This window comes from Lotus japonicus, chromosome 6 (genome assembly GCF_012489685.1).
Source record: "Lotus japonicus ecotype B-129 chromosome 6, LjGifu_v1.2".
In the NCBI taxonomy this organism is placed as follows: domain Eukaryota; kingdom Viridiplantae; phylum Streptophyta; class Magnoliopsida; order Fabales; family Fabaceae; genus Lotus; species Lotus japonicus.
In genome coordinates, this window is record NC_080046.1 from 56,770,586 (window position 1) to 56,791,197 (window position 20,612).

At 35.2% G+C, this 20,612-nt stretch overlaps 1 protein-coding gene, 1 long non-coding RNA gene and 1 other non-coding gene across 4 annotated transcripts; 1 reads left to right on the top strand and 2 right to left on the bottom strand.

Moving 5' to 3' along the window:
• Window positions 1-7,190: 7,190 nt before the first annotated feature.
• LOC130724513 (protein DEHYDRATION-INDUCED 19 homolog 7) lies at window positions 7,191-9,664 on the bottom strand. The gene is made up of 5 exons (XM_057575754.1): window positions 9,503-9,664; window positions 9,292-9,428; window positions 8,895-8,972; window positions 7,777-8,036; window positions 7,191-7,475 (listed from the first exon to the last, which is right to left on the bottom strand). The coding sequence occupies exons 1-5, from the start codon at window positions 9,573-9,575 to the stop codon at window positions 7,367-7,369; spliced, it is 657 nt and encodes a 218-aa protein (XP_057431737.1). The 5' UTR covers window positions 9,576-9,664; the 3' UTR covers window positions 7,191-7,366.
• Window positions 9,665-9,807: 143 nt separating this feature from the next.
• Window positions 9,808-9,881, top strand: TRNAT-AGU (transfer RNA threonine (anticodon AGU)). Its single transcript has one exon. It is a non-coding gene; the product is annotated as a tRNA-Thr (tRNA).
• A 5,357-nt stretch (window positions 9,882-15,238) lies between these two features.
• LOC130725837 (uncharacterized) lies at window positions 15,239-16,985 on the bottom strand. Of its 2 annotated transcripts, XR_009014625.1 has the most exons (4): window positions 16,836-16,985; window positions 16,627-16,711; window positions 15,809-15,840; window positions 15,239-15,485 (listed from the first exon to the last, which is right to left on the bottom strand). It is a non-coding gene; the product is annotated as an uncharacterized LOC130725837 (long non-coding RNA). The 2 variants fall into 2 exon arrangements; XR_009014626.1 differs by lacking the exon at window positions 15,809-15,840.
• Between the last annotated feature and the right edge of the window lie 3,627 nt (window positions 16,986-20,612).

The following is a 20,612-nucleotide window of genomic DNA, read 5'->3' on the forward strand; positions in this document are numbered from 1 at the left end:
AGTAAACATATCAAGTCAAAATTGTTTTTATTTAATAGTACAACTTACTATATTATATAAAACTTTTCCACCTAACATTTTGTCCCCCCCCGCAAAAGACTTATTATGGTACAATTTGACACAATAAAATATATGTGAATTTTCATGCTTAAAATATTACTAGACACATACATCAATATTCGTAATTCATTGACTTAAGTGGTCATTAAAATATTAAAGATAAAATAGCTGGGCCAACTTAATTTTTAATTGATAAAATAATATTTCATAATTTACTTCTTCTGTTAAAATAATATTAGTTCCGTGTAGAACCGCCCATTCTTTTGTTTCCTGGCGGTATTTAATAATCTTGTGACCCTTTGTTAATGTTTAATCTGATGAATTTCATTTGCTGGTAAAAGACTGTGAATTGGAAGCATTCAAAGATGGCGACACATAAACTATGTTATCTGTGTGTTGAATACTTGAATGTAGTAGCTTTATGGTTCACTCTACTAGTAATAAATCAGAAGTGTAATGTGCAAACAAAATAAAGAAGAGGAAATTAGGGAGTGCCATCAAGAGTGGACGAATATTCATGTCGACTAGACTAGACGCCCTTCTAGAAACCATAATTACTACTCCCCTCTTTCTTATCTTAATTTCAATAGACTTGACGAATTCTTGAAAATGACCTTCTAGATGTTGAGTTTATTATGCCGTGCCTTGCACGGGGAATTTGATCTTGTTTTTTTTTAAAAAAAAAATTGTTTAACAAATTGTTTAAGATTAATTTATTAATTATAGTTATGGTGTTTTTTTAATGATTTTTTAAAGTTTTGTGGGTGTTATTTTGTTAGTTTAGCATATAGGTTCAGGGTTCTAAAAAATGGTCAATTTTTTCATTATTGTTGTTTTAAAGCAATGTGTTTTTGTGTGGAAACAAGATATATATATATATATATATGCATTAATATTTTCGAACAAACAATTATCCATTGAAAAATTGACAAACGCGGACAATATACGAAAAATTGAAAAATTGTCAAAATGATTCAAATTGACCACCGAGGTCAATATACCCAAAAAAGTATGAATTGTCAATGCGGATAAACAAATATAAAGAAACGTTTAGCACAAATGCTATTTATGTGTAAGCAACATAAAGGGAATGGTTCTAAATCTTCTCCATATTGATCTTCTTCATCATATCTGCACTTGTAAATTCAGCAAACGTTTCCATATGGGTCATTTTCGGAGTTCATACGTGGTAGCTAATCATGTGAAATTAGTGTGAATTTAGAATTATTGCTCTTGTCAAACATTTGATTGATATAACTAGTTTGTCAATAATTAGGTTAGTCTCTATTTACACAAGGATATAACATTAATTGATTAATAAGCATTGACTAATTATGCATTTAATTAATCATTATAGAAAACGTTTTTTGTTGATTAATTATGTATTAGTAGTTGTTGTTTTTATTGACTAATTATGAATTTATTTTTTAAATGTTTAAAAATGCTTTTTTATTTATAAAAGAAAATTAATAATTATTATTTTTAGTTGCTGGTTTTAGAAAACGTTGTATTTTCAAAAAACGAAGAAAACACTATATACGTCATTAATTTTTTTATATAAGGAAATTGAAGAAAATAAGTAATTAATTTTGAATACTAATTTCCTTAAATAGATAGGTAATGAATTAAAAAAGTAATTAATAATTTTTTTAAAAGGGGTTTTAAAAAAAATCTAATATAGCATTTAATGTCTTTTATGAGTTGACTACAAATTAATATAATTAAGTGGTTTATATAAGGAAATTGAAGAAAATAAATAATTAATTTCGAATAGTGATTTCCTTAAATAGATAGCTTATGAATTTAAAAAGTAAATAATTATTTTAATTTTTTTTTCATTTTAAAAATGGTAATTATTTAAAAACAAAGAAAACGAGATTCACGTCATTAATTTTTCATATAAGTAAATTGAAGGAAATAATCAATTAATTTCGACTAATTATTTCCTTAAATAAATAGTCAATGCATTAAAATGTACTTAGTTATTTTAAATGGGGTTTTAAAAAAAAACCAATATAGCATTTAATGTCTTTTATGAGTTGACTACAAATTATTATAATTAAGTGGTTTATATAAGGAAATTGAAGGAAATAAATAATTAATTTCGAATAGTGATTTCCTTAAATAAATAGCTAATGAATTTTATGATTAATTAATTATTAAAAATGTATTTTGTTTTCATTTTAAAAATGGTAATTATTTTAAAACAAAGAAAACGGGACTCACGTCATTAATTTTTTTTATATAAGGAATTATAAGGAATTAATCAATTAATTTTGAATAATAATTTCCTGAAATAAATAGTCAATGCATTAAAATGTAATTAATTCTTTTAAATGAGGTTTTAAAAAAAATGAATATAGCATTTATTCCATATAGTATTTAATGTCTTTTATGAGTTGACTACAAATTAACATAATTAAGTGGTTTATATAAGAAAATTGAAGGAAATATATAATTAATTTTGAATAGTAATTTCCTTAAGTAGATAGCTAATGAATTTAAAAAGTAATTAATTATTTAAAACATTTTTTATTATTTTAAAAATGGAAATTATTACAAACAAAAAAAAAGACTGTGAATCTTGTGACCTTTTAATGTCACAAGATTTAATGTCTTTTATGCACTAACAATCTTGTGACCTTTTGTTAATGTTTAATCTGATGAATTTCATTTGCTGGTAAAAGACTGTGAATTGGAAGCATTCAAAGATGGCGACACAAACTATGTTATCTGTGTGTTGAATACTTGAATGTAGTAGCTTTATGGTTCACTCTACTAGTAATAAATCAGAAGTGTAATGTGCAAACAAAATAAAGAAGAGGAAATTAGGGAGTGCCATCAAGAGTGGACGAATATTCATGTCGACTAGACTAGACGCCCTTCTAGAAACCATAATTACTACTCCCCTCTTTCTTATCTTAATTTCAATAGTCTTGACGAATTCTTGAAAATGACCTTCTAGATGTTGAGTTTATTATATATGAAATGAGGTTTTCTAAATCATTTAATGTAAATATAGAGTTTTTTGTTTAAGCCATGTAAATATTTTAGCTTGTATAATAAACTAGAATTTCCTAAACACGTCAAATTTATTACTAGGTCATCTGAAATAGAATGATTTTACCTGAAAAGAATTTTGGTTGATGTAGATAACCACATATTAAATTTACAGATAAATTATTTATTTATTCTAACACTTCTACTTGACTTTTTACCAATTTATCTACACATATCCAAATCTGATCAAAAGGTACAATTCCATTATTTTATATTTTATATGGGAATTACCTAATTTTCTCTTTTACATAATCACATCTTATGCTGACTCATTGCTGAATGAAGATCCTGTCTCTTTTTCTTTGAAAAATCATTTTTGACGACGCGAAAATTAAGTCTTTGTTACTTCAATTCTGTACAATTGACATGGACATGTATTTGACATGGATATGGACATGTAATTAAGTCTTGGTTTTCATGTTTATAAAGATCATATACCTCCTTTCAGTTGTGTTTGTTTTAAATAAGTGAAGATTTTGTTTTTTGAAGTACAATAATATACAAATAAATTTTATTATTTGAAAATGAAATGCAATGATATATAAAAAAAACATTAGGCCGCTGGTCTATTAGCCCATGACTTATAGTCCACGGTCCATTTACCTTCTTTAGATGTAATTGTCTGTTAAATAAGTTTTTATGTAAGTTTGTATGGTAAGTCAAACCTTTTAATAGGTCAGGCCAGACCAGGCCTTAAGATTCAGCTTGTGAAAGGCCGGACGTCAGGCTTAGGCCACGAAAAGATAATGCAGGTCAGGCTTGAGTCACACAAAGCTTGGCTTATTTCCGCCCCTAATTTTGAGTCTCGCATAGCTATATTTAACTTCATCATGTTGCTTGTAATTCTTGTTTCGCTCATGAAAAATGAATTTTTAAGCATGGGTATTCTAATGCATAAGACTATTTTTGAAATTATCCCCAATAATCTCATTTTTTTATCTTCTCTAACGACGACAATGAAGTAACCATATGGAGTTTCTGGTGAGGCGGAGAAAGACGGTGGTGGAGGTTTCTGGTGTTAGGAATGACGGTGAAGATAGAGGTTGATACTGGGTTGAGGAGCACAAATATGATAAGCCAAAACTCAGATCTGAGGAGAAGAGAAGAAAATCAGATCTGATGAAAGGAATGAAGACAAGGAGCTCGCGCTGATTGGGGATGTTGTTGTTTTGGAAGCTAAAGAAGAGGGAGAGCCATTTGAGGAGGGGCGCCATCGGTCAGAAGGGGGAAGGTAGAGATTAGGGTAGGAGACAACATAGGTTGGAGAACATACCAGTATTTGATTCTTGAGAAACACAAGATAAAATTGCGTTCAGGTTGAACAAATTTCAAAACATCGAGAAAGTGAGAAATGAGGGTTCAGGATCTTTGGCGGTGGAAACGCAGATCTGAAGTAGAAACCAGGCTTCAAGGCTTATCGGAGAGGGATATAGGTTTTGCCGAGAGAAAGAGAGAGGGCTCACTAAAGAGAGATAAAGATTATATTGGGCCTAAGAACCCGAGAACCTCCTCTATAGTTCATCTTAGGTGTTCAAACCAATATTATTATTATTATAATTATTATAATTATTTCCTACTAATTTTACTTGAAAAAGAACTGTCAGCAAGATCCCAAGCCACCGCCAGATCCACCGCAACCATGAGTTTTTGGGATAAGTGGAAGATTTGGGTTTTTACTAAGATGTGAAAAGGAAGAGAGAGAATTCAGACTTTGAAGGAATTAGGGTGCATTTTTAATCTTAATTTTTAATTATTTTTTATTATTATTATTTAAATTTTAAAAATGTTATGTAATCTGAACCATTAAAATTATATTTTTTTTAGATAAGTCAAATTTTATTGAATGAAGTACAAGGGGTACTTCAACCAAAATACAGGAAAAGATAGAACCAAAACAAGAAATTACACTAACCGGAAAAACAGCTCAAAAAAAAAACCTCTCACTAAGAGCAAGTCTTTATAGGAATGCCTCATTAAAACCTTGTTAGGAAAAACCCCTTAGAAAAATCCTAGCAAGGAAAAAGAGTACACTAAAGACAAAGCAGCACTCCCATGAAAAATACATAAACCAAGGAGTACACTACCATTAAAATTATTTTGTTAATATACTTGAGGGCTAACTTTCAATAACACCATATCAAGACAATTGATTCACTGGTTTATGGTGGACCAGATCCATGCTAGGCATTGCAATTTTTCAAAACCCATATTATAATATATTAATATATCAATAATTAAGTCTTCTTTGATTCCACCCACAAACAAGTCTTCCGTGGGACCGGATTGTCGTAATCACATTTCTACTAGGATTTATTAAATCTATTCTCTTCATATACATTTCCTAGTTTTCGAATATGCTTCCTGCGATGGGATTTATTTTTTCTTCCTTTGTTTTTACTTTTTAGGCCTATCCGCCTATACAACGAAAGAAATTTTAGTCGGTGTTATTTCCTTTCTTTAATAGAAAAACCTCAAACATATATACTTTTTTTTTTACTTGGAAAAAAAGACAAGAAAACTACAAAAGCTGATAAATTTCTAGCTAAAAGAGACACACGGCAATCGATAGCGGCCGTTATAATGCATTATAGCTCGGCACCAAGTCCGACAAGATAATTTGCAAACACATTCGCTTCACGAAACACATGCTGAATATGAACGTCTCAATTCCGCGATAGAAGAAGATGCAAGTCCAACAGAACACTTTCATAGACATGGAAATTATACCAGTCCCGATACAAAGCGTCTACCAATTCCAAGCAATCTGACCCACAAACAACCTGTTGAAAATTCCTCCTCCATATATACTTAAACATATAATATAAACCGTCTATGAAAATTTAAAAAATATTTTCTAATTTTCTAAATATATTCATCTAACTTATAAAATATATCCATCATTAATTTACTTTTTAATACTTTTCAAGTTTAAAAATTTTACTTTTAAATTAATGATATAATTATAAGGTGTGACAGTTTTTGAAATTTTTGGACATTGTTGGGCTAAGTTGAGTTGAAATTTTTGTGTGGGAATCAACAGAGAAGCCCAGAGGAGATGGAAAACAATGGGTGCAGAGTTGCATCAGTATTTTGTGCTTGGAACCTTTATGGGATTCTTTCAAGGTCTGGAGTGCATATATGGAGCTGGTGTTCCATTGGTGTTGAATGGGAGTGAATCCGTCACACAAAATTACAATGTCTCCTTGTCTGCCATTCAGCTTTATATTGATCAATCAAAGCATTCCACTCAGTTAAGGTCAGTTTTTCACTCTTACAAATGTTAGTTCTGCATTTTCCTCTTCAATTTGGTATGCATATACTGATTTGGATGGTTTGATGAAGCTTTTCTACTTTTATTACTGCCCTTTTCTTTATCTTATTGAAGAGTCAGATGTACTTGTGCTTGTGCATCTTGTTCTGTGTTGTGCAAATGTGGTTCCAACTTAACAGTTCAAGACTGAAGGTTTACACTTTGAAGGTTATGTTTGTGAATCTGGTATCACTCTGAAACTATCTTGTATTCTTGTCCTGTTTTTCATTGACTCATACTGCCTGCAAGTTCTAAGACACTCAATGGAATACATGTTCAGCCTATGAGTTTGATTCAAACATATGGAGCTGATTCAAACATATGAAAGCTATTCCATCTTGATTTGGCATTTTGATTTCACCATCAAGTGAAACATACTCCGGTCTCTGCCAACAAATTTTTTTCTGAAATAATCTGTTCATTTCGGTATATCATTATATCATTTAAAAAATATTTTTCCCATACAGTTTTCACAAACCATTTCTGGAAATTCAACAAAATAGAATTGAAAAATCTTGAGTGAAAGACAATACTTCTCATGATATGCACGTAATTAAGGACCTTCTAGTTTTCAGAAACATAACGTTCTTTATTGGAAAATCTTCAAAATAAAAAAGAATGTAGAGTGGAGCTATTGTATATATATTGATCACTCATGCTTTTCACATCTGTTTCTTTCTTTTATGGTCATTTTGGCATGCCCGTCAAACGCATTTTATTCCTATTGGTTATTTGGAACTATGATAGGAACTCAGCAGGATAAAAAAGGTTCTTCCATCTTTGCATTTTATTAACATATATACAATACATACTCACATTACATACTCATCCGATCTTGCTACAGCCACTCGTATCATTCTCAATTAACTCCTCTCTCGAGCTTATAGCTCCTGCTACTGCTCCTAATACAATAATGCCATGCCAGCTAGAGTTCAGTTATAATTTATCATCCAAAATGGTGGACATCAACAGCCCTTGCACAAAATCAAACCTCCGAGCCTTCTCTGCTTGATCCTCGTCTGACATCTGTAACTTCTGAGGTTTTCTGTAACCAGAAACTATTGTCAGACTACAATAAATGACATTTAAAAAAAGAAACAGATGTAAAACATATGACAATATGCTAAAATGATCATATACCAGTACAAATCATATGAAACCATGGCATCACTTTTAATGACACTCACGATTAACTTTTACGAAACAAAATGGTCACGAACATAACAACATACAGAGCCTAACACCACATGAATCCAACATAATAAGTATCTCATAAAACAGCCTAAAGTTTTCCCATTTCCCAAACAAAGCATAGCCTAATCCAACAACATTGTCAACATTCCTACCTTTCCAAGAAATCATCTTTTGAGCTTTCTTTTACTGAGGCAGTTTCAATGGAAGGGCAAGGTCGTGCACTCAGAGATTCATCAGCTAGTACTGGGTTAAAAATAAATGATGACAAAAGTGGATCAGGCTCGGAGTTGGAGGAAGCCATGTACGAAGACCCTCCAAGAAGGGACTGCAGGGCTCCTTCTCGCAACTCTTTTCTCAACATTGACAATGTTGAACCAGGGCCTCCTTTCTTGACCCTCCTTTTACGCTGCACGTAATTTCTAGTCATGGAAAATCTTTGAAATCTCTAAGCAATCCAAAAACATTTAGCCAAAAGTATGGTACTTGTAATGACATAGTTACACGGGTCAATGTTCTAGCACAAAAACTTTTTTTGACATAAACCGACAGAACAGAGACATCAGAGAATATCAGTTAACAAAGCTGAAATCATTTAGAATAACTACACACAACTGTGAAACACATTAGGCAAATGCATCAAATAACTATACTAATACAAACAAGGGAGATAACCACCATTCTTCATATCAAATGAACTAGACAAACGCTTGCTAAGTTAAAGCACACTTGAGTGTTCTGTTTGGCTCATTGATATGAAATAAACGGTTCATAATGTTGAGTAGGTATGTAAAAACTTTTGGCATATCATTTCACTATGCTAGAGTGTTCTGTTTGGCTCATAGAAATAAAATCCATCCTATTGAAGCAACTAATAATGTTGATTGGGATTTGGGCATGTACAAATTTTTAGAATTACATTTCACTATTCCAGAGTCTTGTTAGGAGGGCAATGAAATGATGTGTTAAAACCAATTTTCTGAAAAATCCTGTCATCTATCTCTATTGTATACTATATGCAGAGTCAGAGTTTGAAAACCTCCTGAGAACCAAACAATTTGAAACACCAATTTAACCTTATCAACTAACTGAAGTGGAATGTAACTTTTATCTACAAATTGAATTTTATCCCCACCCAGCAGATTAAGGGTAAGAACTAAGAATCCATCTGGCTGCTGCATACAATATGAGCAAGGACCTATTATTTTAAGCAGAAACGAAAACACCACGAACAAAAGCAAGAACCAAACAAACCAATTAGCAAAAAGGATATTTTTAAAAAACTCCCATGTTGCGTAGTAAGATGTGTAACAAGATCCATTCCAACCTTTTTTGCGCAAACCGGACACACCTGAAAACATGAGTAATCCAACCAATGCAGTAATCACAGTCAGTAGACAATAAACAACAAATACAGAGAAATACTCAATTAATCAAAACGCGAGCGGCAAGACAAACAAATCTCACAAACTCACTATAAATTCACAATTTCTGCAAGATAATCTAATAGTGTGAGTCACAAGAAATTCACAAATCACAATTTCTCATTGTAGTGAGAAAATCAGAAAAATGAGTAACTTTGGAAAAATGGAAAGTACTAAACTAACTACTAATAATATTAAAAAAAAAGATTAAAATCTGAACTTTAGGCAAGGGAAAAAGAGGGATACCCCAGTGTTGGCTTGGAGAGGGTGTTGTTCGTCAATGTGGCAACAAAGCGAAACGACGTCGTAATCTTCGGCGCAGAAAGGGCAGAGATACTCCGGCCTGAGATCATCGGAGGCGGCGGCGTCTTCAAGATACAGATCTGCAAGCAAAACCACCGATTGGTTCAGCAATGGATCCATGTATAATTTCAGTGAAATTGAAAATTGAGTTGACCTGATCGGGAATGGTAGCGGCGGGAAGAAGAGGTTGAGTGGCGAGGGGTTGAGTTCCAAGAATCGGAGTCCATTTCTAGAGAGAGAACGAAACCCTAATCTAGAGAGAGAGAGAAGAAGAAGAAGAATCTGCAGAGAAGAGAAGAGAGAGTGAGTTGTGTGTGTGTCTGTGAAGGAGAAATGCATGTTGGTTCAATTCCCAAAATGCCCTTTCCTACCAACTACCTTTTCCGGTAACTCGTTTCCGGCGCGGGAATCTTTTTTTATTTTGATTTTGATAATAAAGAATATAAAAATTGCCAACTAGCTCTCGTAGCTCAGTTGGTTAGAGCACCCGTTTAGTAAGCGGGAGGTCTTGAGTTCGACTCTCAACGAGAGCATTCAATTTTCTTTTAGTGGGATGTTTTTTTACATAAATGTTTTGGGCCATGTGTTCTCCCAGTCTTAACAAAAACTCTAAGCAGCCATTTTATGAAATAAATAAAAAAATATGTTTAACAGCTGAATAATACTTTTTCTTTAAATTGAATTTCCAAACGAAAATGCTCAAATTAATCTTCACTACATATTAACCACAATCTCGCATGAATGCTCGTTAGCAAATTTTTCCAAGTTTTCATATTTTTTGAAGACTTTTTTTATTGCAAAGTGGCTTCATCCTTACTCTTTAAAGAATATATTATCACATGACCTCATCATGTAATGGAAGCAATATTTACCCCATCTACTTTTGCTTCCTGATTATTTGTGCTCTCTTTTTCTAATTTTTGTTGCGCTCGAACTTCTCCTAATTCCAATACTTGATAGGCTTCGAGTTGTAGGAACTATGACGGCTTTTGGATTTGGACCTTTTATCCTTTGTTTTGCTATGTCGACCATTTCCTTTTATTGGTTTCCTTCGACCTCTTAACTCTATGTGCAATACGGAAGATGTTGATCGATGATTCTTAAACAAAATTTGTAGGTCATGTTTGGAAAAGTTTTAGTTTATTTAATAGTATAAACATCGAACGTATCGATTGTTTCAATTTAATTTATGAATAAGAGTTTATGCCTATAACTTATTTTTAACATATTTCAACAAATATTTCATAAACTTAGTCTGTTTTAAAGCGTACTGCTAGTCTATTTCTCAATTTTTAGATAAAATTAATAATTAATAGCATGCATATAGATAAATTGTTCATTCCCCCTTTGTTTGTGTTGGGCTCGCTGTTCAAACTCTAAAGCCTCTTTTTTCGCAGAATCTTTCAGAACAAGTTGTCATGTACTTTCACTTGTTTGCTTAAACAAAACTGGGTGGAGCTTGTAGCCAGTTCATGTCATAGTACGTGCAGTTTCCCTGCAGTGCACGCCACTGCACTGCACCATCCAATTATTTTGACTCACTTTTACTTATTGGCCTTAATTTTAACAGCAAAAGGGGCTTTTGACTTTTACCAATCATATTTTTAGATGCATCTATGATGAGTGGGGATGATTATATTTATATATACATGCACATTTCCACGTTCTACTCTAATATGCCAGATGTACTGTTGGCTATGTCTGCAACTAGCTTGTGCACATGTGTGTTTGTAAAAGGACTAATAAACAAATTAGCTGCTACCTCACTAGAACATGCATGTGCTTTGCTGGCTCCATCTTACTAACTTGCACCTTATGTTACTTACACATGTAACAACTTGACAGTTCAGGAGCTTGGTATTAAATTGTCACATAACACGTTTCTACTTTGGCTCCAATTTGAGGCCTCAAGGATCACGAAACTTGCTAAACAAAATTACGGCTGATAAAAGATGTTTCGTATGAGTATATGACTTCATAATGATTTCCGTTTAAAATAATAATATGAAATATTTCTGATTTTTACCTAATAACTTAACTTTTTGGGATAATTAATTTTAATTTAACGTTATGAATTGATCAATAAGACATAAAGAAGTAATCAAAACTTTCCATGCTATTTTTATATGTTTAACATTAATTAGCACTATCGTCATTGCATGGTAGGCCGAGCCCTCGTCTACAGCCACAACGAAACCCATTTTATTAGAAATTGGGAGGCCTATACTCAACCACAAAAGCTAGCTCAAGAGTTGAGGTTTGCACTACCCTTATAAAGCTTATCTTAGCTCTATCTCTAGCCAATGTGGGACTTCTAACACATTTTGACATCGTCAGCGGTGTCTCCTCCAATTTCAGTCTCTCAACCTCCATCTTTCTATCTCAAGATCGGGAGGATGAAGCATGCAAGTTGCAATAGATCTTTTTTGGGATTACGGCGAGTGGTTTGTTGAATTGAGAATAGTAGTGTGGGGTGGTGGCCAAGAGAAAAGCTCTGTCAGGGCCATCATTTCTGCCTTCTTCCACGGTCGGAGTTAGCTAGGTGATAGAGGATTTTCAAAATAGTGTATTTTATATTTTTACCCTTTTTTCATCACAATTATCTACTTAAAGAATATTATGGGAATCTCATATCAATGTTATTTAGTAAGCAATTCACCAATAGACCAATTTTAAAAAATTCACCCAAGTTTCAACCACAAGTAATATTGTGGTAAACCAGCTTTCAAAAAAAAAAATAGTGGTAAACCATGTCAAAAACTGATTCACCAATTAATCATTTTTTACTTGTTAATTGTTATAATATGTAAAATTTAGTGTATAATATTTTTGTAAAGAAATATTTTTTTAACTATTATAAAGAAATATTTTAATCGGTTTGTTCTTGGTTCCTTATGATGTATTAACCTTCAGATAACATATAAACCTACAAATTAAGATGCCTTATGTGTCATAATATAAAGACAACATTTAGATCCACAGTCAATTTGACTAGTGGAGGGCAATTTGTTTTATTTCTTGACAGTTAAGTGACTCGAAATTAATCATTCATTTCTTCCATTTGGCACGTGCTGAATTATCGATTACAATCATTGAACTATCTGGACGTTCAATCGTCGCATTTTTTTATATGGCCTTCAGTAATCAATGATGAAAACAACTTGCCCTTGACACAAACATTTATGGTATTGCATTGTATTGTTGTCACACAAGTCCATTCTCCACAATTATTCATTCATTTTAAGTGCACATCTACTTTTGGTGCTTCTTGCGGTGGACCATATAAAATAGTGATTCACTGATGCACTATTGATAAAAGTAAAAAAAAAAAAAAAACAATTTCATCTCAACTCCTTACACTTCACATCATTTGCAAGTCTGTCATCGTGGAAATCCTCATATGAGCCCAGCATCAACCTCACATCGACCAGATCGACTCATTTCTTACAAGCGTGAACCCATCGGGCAGTTCATGCACCGGAAGAACAAGTCCATGAGAAAGGGCTCAAAGGAAAGGAATGATGCCCCCTATCGAACGAGTGGTGCAATGGTGCTCTGTGGCTAAAGCGGTGTTTGTTGCGTCTGGAACAATGGGGCTTATCGAAGGTATGACTGGTTTAATTTGATGGCTATAGGTTTTGGGTTGTTTGATTTTAGTGGAGCTTACCACAAGGGGAGACAAGTTTATTGATGTGGCTTGACACTAGGTTAATGGGTTGTTGCTAGTGCTTGGGTGATGATAAAGGTGGTTTTTGGTCTGGTTTAAGGCTATGTTGGGTTGAGATGGGAGTTTTGTAGAGGCTTGGGCAGTGGTTGTGCAATGGTCGTAGTTTCAGGTATGGTTGTTAATGGGGTTGGTTGGTGGGGAGAGGTGGAGAGGGATCAGGGTTGGGGAAGAGAAGTCTGGTGAGGGAAGAGAATGGTGGTGGAGAATGGGGAAAAGAAGAAGGTGTTCTTCCGAAAATAAGATTCTATAATTTTCCTTGTCTTTGGTGGTGGTGTATCGCTTAGCTTAGATTTGTTAGCGTGGTTGAGTTGCGTGGTCATGGCGAGGAGTGTGCCTGCAGGAGACACTCTGACGCTTAAGTGATCAGTAAGAGAGTTAGGAGAAAATCTCAAAGTCTTTGAAGAACTCATAATTTAGTAAAATGAGTCAAGTGTTAAGTAAATGAACGACCCAACTTATATTTGTAGGTTTGGGATCTACTGTGATTGTCATTGCAAGTTTAGAGGAAGCCCTTGTGCAGGGTATTTCAAGCGCAAGGTTACTATAGGCTACGTTGCTTGTCCACCACTTATCAAATTACCCATTAGACATATTGACCTTGAGTGAGATGAGTTGTTCCTTAGCCAAGTCATCTATCCGCCTTTATAGTACACACTTAATTGTAAGTTCTTTGGGTTGGTTAAGGTGCTACCTTTAAAATCGTCAAAACAAGTTATTTTTGCAAAGTTATATCTAACCATTTTTTTGGGTCCGTTTAACGTGCACCACCCAATTAGGTGGTGTACGCGTCCTCCACCAAAAACTGTCATTGGATTTAATTATATAATATTAGACGGACTAGATGAAGATGGTACTGTATACATAGAACCTGTTAATATAAGTTTATTAAGAATTGCAAATTGGTACCTACAAATTATTATATTAGATTTATTGCCAGGCATAATAAGACAGGTTATTGAATACCGTTCATAGGGAAGGGCGGCGGCGTGGGGCCGGGGTTTACTGAGTTTAAGACTGGTTATTGAATACGTTTCGCATTTGTATCCGATGAAGAGGCATTAATTTGTTGGGCAATTTTTTTCTGTCATCGGAAAATTAATTTGTTGGGCAAAAATCCAGTTTGTATAAAAAAATTATTTTAAGGTCTTGTATATTGACGAGCTTACTAGGTTAGATCCAATTTTAGTATTTATAGGTGAGTTGTTCAGTTAAGAAGTAAGAATTACTAAGAATTACCTATCCAGTGAAGTTATGTTGGAAATTACTAAGAATTACATATTAAAGAAGGGGAATTTTACATTTGGGAATGGAAGTTATTTTCCACTAACTCTTATGTTCCACTACTTATTTTCTATTTTTAAAATTTTTCTATTAAATGAATGATTTTGAAAAACATTCCCAGGAATAATGTATACTAACCAAAAACATTTTTTTATTTTACTTAGGAATTACCCTAACTGGTAACGAGATTCCTGGGAAACAACATTCCTGAAAATATCGTAAAACTTGTAACAAACACCTCATAAAGGTATGGTGGTTCTTGTGGATGAACACTACAAAAAAAGGCATTATGCGGCGCTTCTGGAAGCATTTTGCGGCGTTTAAAATGGCCGCAAAATGTATAATGAGGCGTTTTCTTGAGCGCCTCAGTTACGAGCGTTGGGGGCCGTTTTGCGGCGCTTAAATCCAAGCATTGGAATAACCGCCGCATAATATATTGGCGGTTAAAAGCGCTGCAGAGTCTGTAACTCATTCCGCCTCTGTTTTGCGGCAGCCGCAAAGTTCTACAGTGATTTTTTGAATATTTTCTATTTAATTACATTGAATTGCGGAAAATAGTTTTTCAATTTTTCTTAAAAGTCAAATTATATATTCAATCAATAAATAAAATGAAGCTTATAATCTTTATAAAATGATCTCTTTAAATAAAATGAAGCTTATAATCTTTATAAAAAGCAGCAAAGAAGTCAATCAATAGCCACTTTGGCAATAGGCAAGTGTGTTCTTCAATTTGTGCAAGAGAGGCAAAACAAAAAATATATGAGTAAGCAATTGCTTTACACGGAAAATCAAATAAGGCATAAGCTTGGATTATGAATCCAAGCACCTTGGAAATATGCCAAATGTACTAGCACTTTCATCCACCCAAATGTATTCAAAGGATTCATAAAAAGAAACTTACAAAATAGAAGTAGGAGGTCACATTAACATGTCCAAACAAGTAAATCGTAAAAGAGTATACGATCAAGTACAACTTACAAAATAATTGAATAAAATGTCTCTAAGGGGCCTTATAAATAGAAATGGAGAGAGTATTAACTAATAAAAGTGAGACTAACCATTGTCATGAACATACACCCTGATAGTAATACCTGCAAACCCAACAAAGGCCTTCCACATATTTCAAGACCTACAAGGAAAACTAAGACAATAAGCTATCTTCTAAATATACTAAAATCATAAGTTAGTGGAGTTGGGTATAATAGTCATCAGCAAGAAAGTAGAAATATAGAATCCAACAAACTTTCTATTAATGCATCAGGAAAGCATAAAATAAATTTTCAACCAGTGCTCAGCCCTTATTTCTCATGAGCATAGCATACAAGGCACCGTGAAACACGGACATATAGCAAGATTAAGAATTTAAGACACTGACAGCATGTGTCTAAAATATCGGTTAAAAAGAAATCAGAATTTCAGATAGTAGTGTTGACAAACATAATCGGTTAATACCTTTCCTTGTATCCAGACTGGTCTAACTTAACCTGAGAAAATAACAATAACTCAGTAGATATAAATAACAGTCAAAGCTGAGGATTACAGATTAAAGGGGGGGACACTACTAATGACAATGGAATGATGACTAAGGAATCATACTCTAGAATTTAATTGGACAAAGGCCCTATTAATTCTTTGCATGTTCCATCCAAATCAAAATATGTATAAACACTGAATTCTACTTAGTACTTAACACTTAACAGTCATACCCTCCATCATCATCCATTCTGTCATGTGAAGACACGTGATTGATTTTATATCATTCTTCTAACACACTACCTAAGCTAGCCCTATATAACAAACTTCTGATATGGCCATTGAGAGGGTAGTGAAGGCGTTATTCTATTGTAAGGGACATAAGACTTAAGGTGTGAGATGTGTAGGAGGTAGGGCTAGGCTTGTCTAGGACTTTAGGGAGAGACAGGGCACTCTCTAACTGCTTAGGTTGTCTTTCCTTCTTGTTGCACTTTATTTTCCAAATTCACACGAATTTAATACAGTAGATTTCATTCTTATTTTCTTGCTATTTTTCTGATACCCAACATTCGCAGAATGCAAAATAGAAAGGAATGAATTGAAGATTTTTCCATATCAATATTGATGGAAGAAGCATCAAACATGCTATTTCATCTCTACATACAGAACCGTGATAATAAGCAGAACTCTGAAAGCTATATTTGATCAGCGCAAAACTTCATAGAGTTCAGAAGTTGAAGAGTTCATAATAATCAACCCTTCCAAAGAGGGATAGTTAAAACCTAGAAATCACAAACCTGCTGAATCCGAACTCGTTTCTGAAATATTTGATCTTCATGAATAGCAACGGCTTAAATGAAATGTTCCACTCTCTAGGGAAACCTGTGAGGTTTGGTTATATTTACATTGCAATGCTCATTAAAAAAAGGAAGAAGAAGAAGAAGCTCTAGATGGATGACAAACACAAGCAAAAGGAATAACACAATTTCATATAAGAGAATTTTACCTCACCCGCATCAGTGAGGTAACCACCCATGGCAATGAATTCTTTTCTATATACAAACAACTTTGACATACATGATCTGCCATATGACCTTCCGCTCCATTTGGGACTTGATGATCTTCAGCGAAATTATCCATAACTACAATCTAGACAACATCACCTCAGTTAAATATCCTGCCCAAAAAAAACAACCTCAATTTCTATATCATTACATCGAGTCGAACATAACGAGAACAACAGTATGCACAATTGTAACACCCCGATTTCGGTGGCGTCACTTTAGTAACCAAAATAAACTTAATGCGGAAAAACGTAAATATTTTTTTTTTTCGATACTAACTAAGACAAGACTGAATTAAATAAAACCCAAATGCTAAAAGGTAATACAACTAATATACAATATATGAACAGCCCCCGCTGTAAGTAACAACCTCGTCACGAGTAACCTCCAGTGACGGAAAGAAAACTGTAACGCCCGTAGGCAAAAGGTACAATCCACAAGAAAGGTCAAGTGTCCGCAACACCATCCCTCAAAACTGAGAATAAGCTGGCCCATCGGCCTGAAGCAAGACCTCCTAAGTCCAACCAACTCTCTGTGATTCTCGTAAAGAACCACACAAAAAGCTATAGGTGGGCAACTACCCTGTCCCGAATGAAACAAATAATGTTCAGAGCTAAGACTCTACTCCTACACTAATCCCATCTCGAGGAGCTCACACTAACACTCAATCCTACATGCTAGCATGATCGTCGTCCGAATTCGAAATCCAGAACGACCTAGTCTACATACACCATCCGTCCTCCTCTCGCTACCGCGATACGCTCCAGTTCCCGCATCTCAACCCTAGTTCCTCCCGAAGGATGAACCATCATGAATCAGCCCGCCAAAGACATCTGACAAAGGGCGTTTGTTCGCCAAAGCACACACAGAAGACGCGAGGGTCAAGTCCAAAGAATTATGTAAATAATAGCACCAATAAATATAAATAAGATAATAGCCACTTAGGCTTATAACTAGGGATAACATCCTAGGGTTGCATATTTCCACAAAGAATATAACGACTGTAAATCACAGTTAACATGCATCAAGTAGAACTAACAAGTATCAAACACACTCATCAACTATGTCAGTATGCATGTTGCATGAAATGATATGCAGGTTAACCCAGTCAACCAATATGCAATCCGGAACGGATGGGCATCAAACGGATCAATCCTAGCACCAGCAACGGTGGGACCATTTCTGCCCGCGTGCCTCTTACACCACACAAAGGTAGCCAGATCAGCATAAAACCCGAAGGCCTGCCATTCGGTCTGCTACTAAGAGTCACCTAGCAGCGCTCTTACGCGGAAATCCCGGTCTTATAACCATTTTGGAATCCGCCGTGGTCCGGTATCTCGCCGTGTTTAAACCACTTAATGAGTGCATGAAATGCAGTGATTAGCCAAACAACGTCTCCGACCTCACTCGACACGTCGCCACGTGTTCTAGCTAAATTAATGTCTCTAAAAGCTTACCCTAAGGTAAAGTCGATTCTGCGACAAAATACAATAATCATAAAATGAGTGCAACCACTCACGATGACTATTCGGGTCATCAATACTCTCACGAAGTCTCACGCTTCAGTGAAGTTTCATGCTGTCACAAGGTCTCACGCCTCAGTGGAGTTCCATGCTTTCCACAAGGTCTCACGCCTCAGTGGAGTATCCCGCATTCACAAGGTCTCACGCCTCAGTGAAGCTTCATGCTGTTCACGAGGTCTCACGCCTCAGTGAAGGTCCATGCTTTCCACAAGGTCTCACGCCTCAGTGGAGTTCCATGCTTTCCACAAGGTCTCACGCCTCCGTGGAGTATCCCGCATTCACAAGGTCTCACGCCTCAGTGAAGCTTCATGCTGTTCACGAGGTCTCACGCCTCAGTGAAGGTCCATGCTTTCCACAAGGTCTCACGCCTCAGTGGAGTTCCATGCTTTCCACAAGGTCTCACGCCTCCGTGGAGTATCCCGCATTCACAAGGTCTCACGCCTCAGTGAAGCTTCATGCTGTTCACGAGGTCTCACGCCTCAGTGAAGGTCCATGCTTTCCACAAGGTCTCACGCCTCCGTGGAGTATCCCGCATTCACAAGGTCTCACGCCTCAGTGAAGCTTCATGCTGTTCACGAGGTCTCACGCCTCAGTGAAGGTCCATGCTTTCCACAAGGTCTCACGCCTCAGTGGAGTATCACGCATTCACAAGGTCTCACGCCTCAGTGAAGCTTCTCGGCTCATCCCTTGGATGGCTAACAAACTGCTCAACGAGCGAAGGAGTACCAACATACTCAGAACTTACCAAACTCCTCAACACTTGGATCCGACGACACTCCTCGTTTTTCCAAAACTATGATTTTACTTCCAATGCCTTCCTTCGAGGTTGTTATCATTACTTAAAGATTTTGAGGTTATTTAAGGTCTTATGAATTTTCTTTATAAAATAGATTCCATTTTGTCTTATCGCAAGTCTTATACATTTTCAGGATCTCCCAATCCCAAGTCGCTTCCAGAGGATGTCTCGATCCACTAAACAAAATTAAGGCCCGAACCTCGTTCGTCCTATCAAACTTTCTCAAAATAAAATCGGCATGACCTGCCCGCTATTCTCACCATTCAGAATCTCAGATTCCAGTACAGAGCATATTTAAATCATCACAATCAACAACATGTCATATATCAATAAATCGCATCATAAACACTTAGCACTTAGCATATAAAGCATGCACCACACATCCTAGATTACCCACATAGCACATAGCATGTAAGACAATCTCAAAAACATTCAGTAGATGAATCATCTACATTGTCAGCCGAAGCCTCAGAAAACATTTTCCAATCACACACAATTCCAGTGCATAAACAGTAAACAATGTCGAAACATCGACCCTAAGCATTAACTAGAGATTCAGTGAGAAGCCCTCACCTGAAAGTTCTCCAGAATGATCAACTAGTGCTTCCTCGCTCTCAAAGTGTTGGTCCTCGGGGAAATCCTCAAAATCACCTTTAGAGCAAAACCACAGAAATACTATCAGAATCTATCGAAAACTAAGCTATCGATACTTACTAAGGTTACTCGAAGTAATCTATACTCTAAGGTACGATAATCTAGCGCGAAAAGACAAGTTTTCGGAAAAGGAAATTTTCCTCCTCCCCCCTAATAGGGCTCGGCCACTTTAGGTAATTATGGGGCTCGATTTTTCTTCGATCAAACTTGGTTCCTATGCTATCATTAGCCGTAACTAAGGGTATTCTGAACTCGGAAAAATTATCGGATCGAAAACTGTCGCAGGGGTATTTTGGTCATGATTTTTAACTTAGAAATTTCAAAACTGAAATCCCAAAAACCAAATTTTGCAGGGACGTTACTAACGACGTTTATGACAACTAATCCTACTAACACTAAGCTAAGGCGATAGTTTTTAGCCTAAAGGTTGAAGCTTTACCTCAAAAACTTCAAAAATGGGTATTTAAGGCTAAAATTGATTCCGGCGGAATTCCGGCGACATAACGGAAAATCTAATCCGGCAGAAGTGATCTTGGGCGCATAAGGAAGAGGTTTAGAATCAGAAATGAAAGATTCAGGATAGTTTTGCAAAAACCCATAAACTATCCGCTCAGAAAACTCTACAGAAAAGCTATGGAAAAAGCGATCAGAGGTAAGGATTAGCGACTATACCTCGAAACCATGAAGCAGCAACTGATTAATCAACGATCAAGCAAGGATTGAACAAAATCTCTTCTCCTCCTCTC

Bases quoted from the DNA above. Each gene is read 5' to 3' on its own strand.
- LOC130724513 (XM_057575754.1), bottom strand. From the start codon at position 9,575: ATGGACTCCGATTCTTGGAACTCAACCCCTCGCCACTCAACCTCTTCT. The intron at 9,429-9,502 runs GTCAACTCAATT...TTTTGCTTGCAG, and splicing joins CCGCTACCATTCCCGATCAG to ATCTGTATCTTGAAGACGCC. The intron at 7,476-7,776 runs GTAGGAATGTTG...TTCTGGTTACAG, and splicing joins AAAGATGATTTCTTGGAAAG to AAAACCTCAGAAGTTACAGA.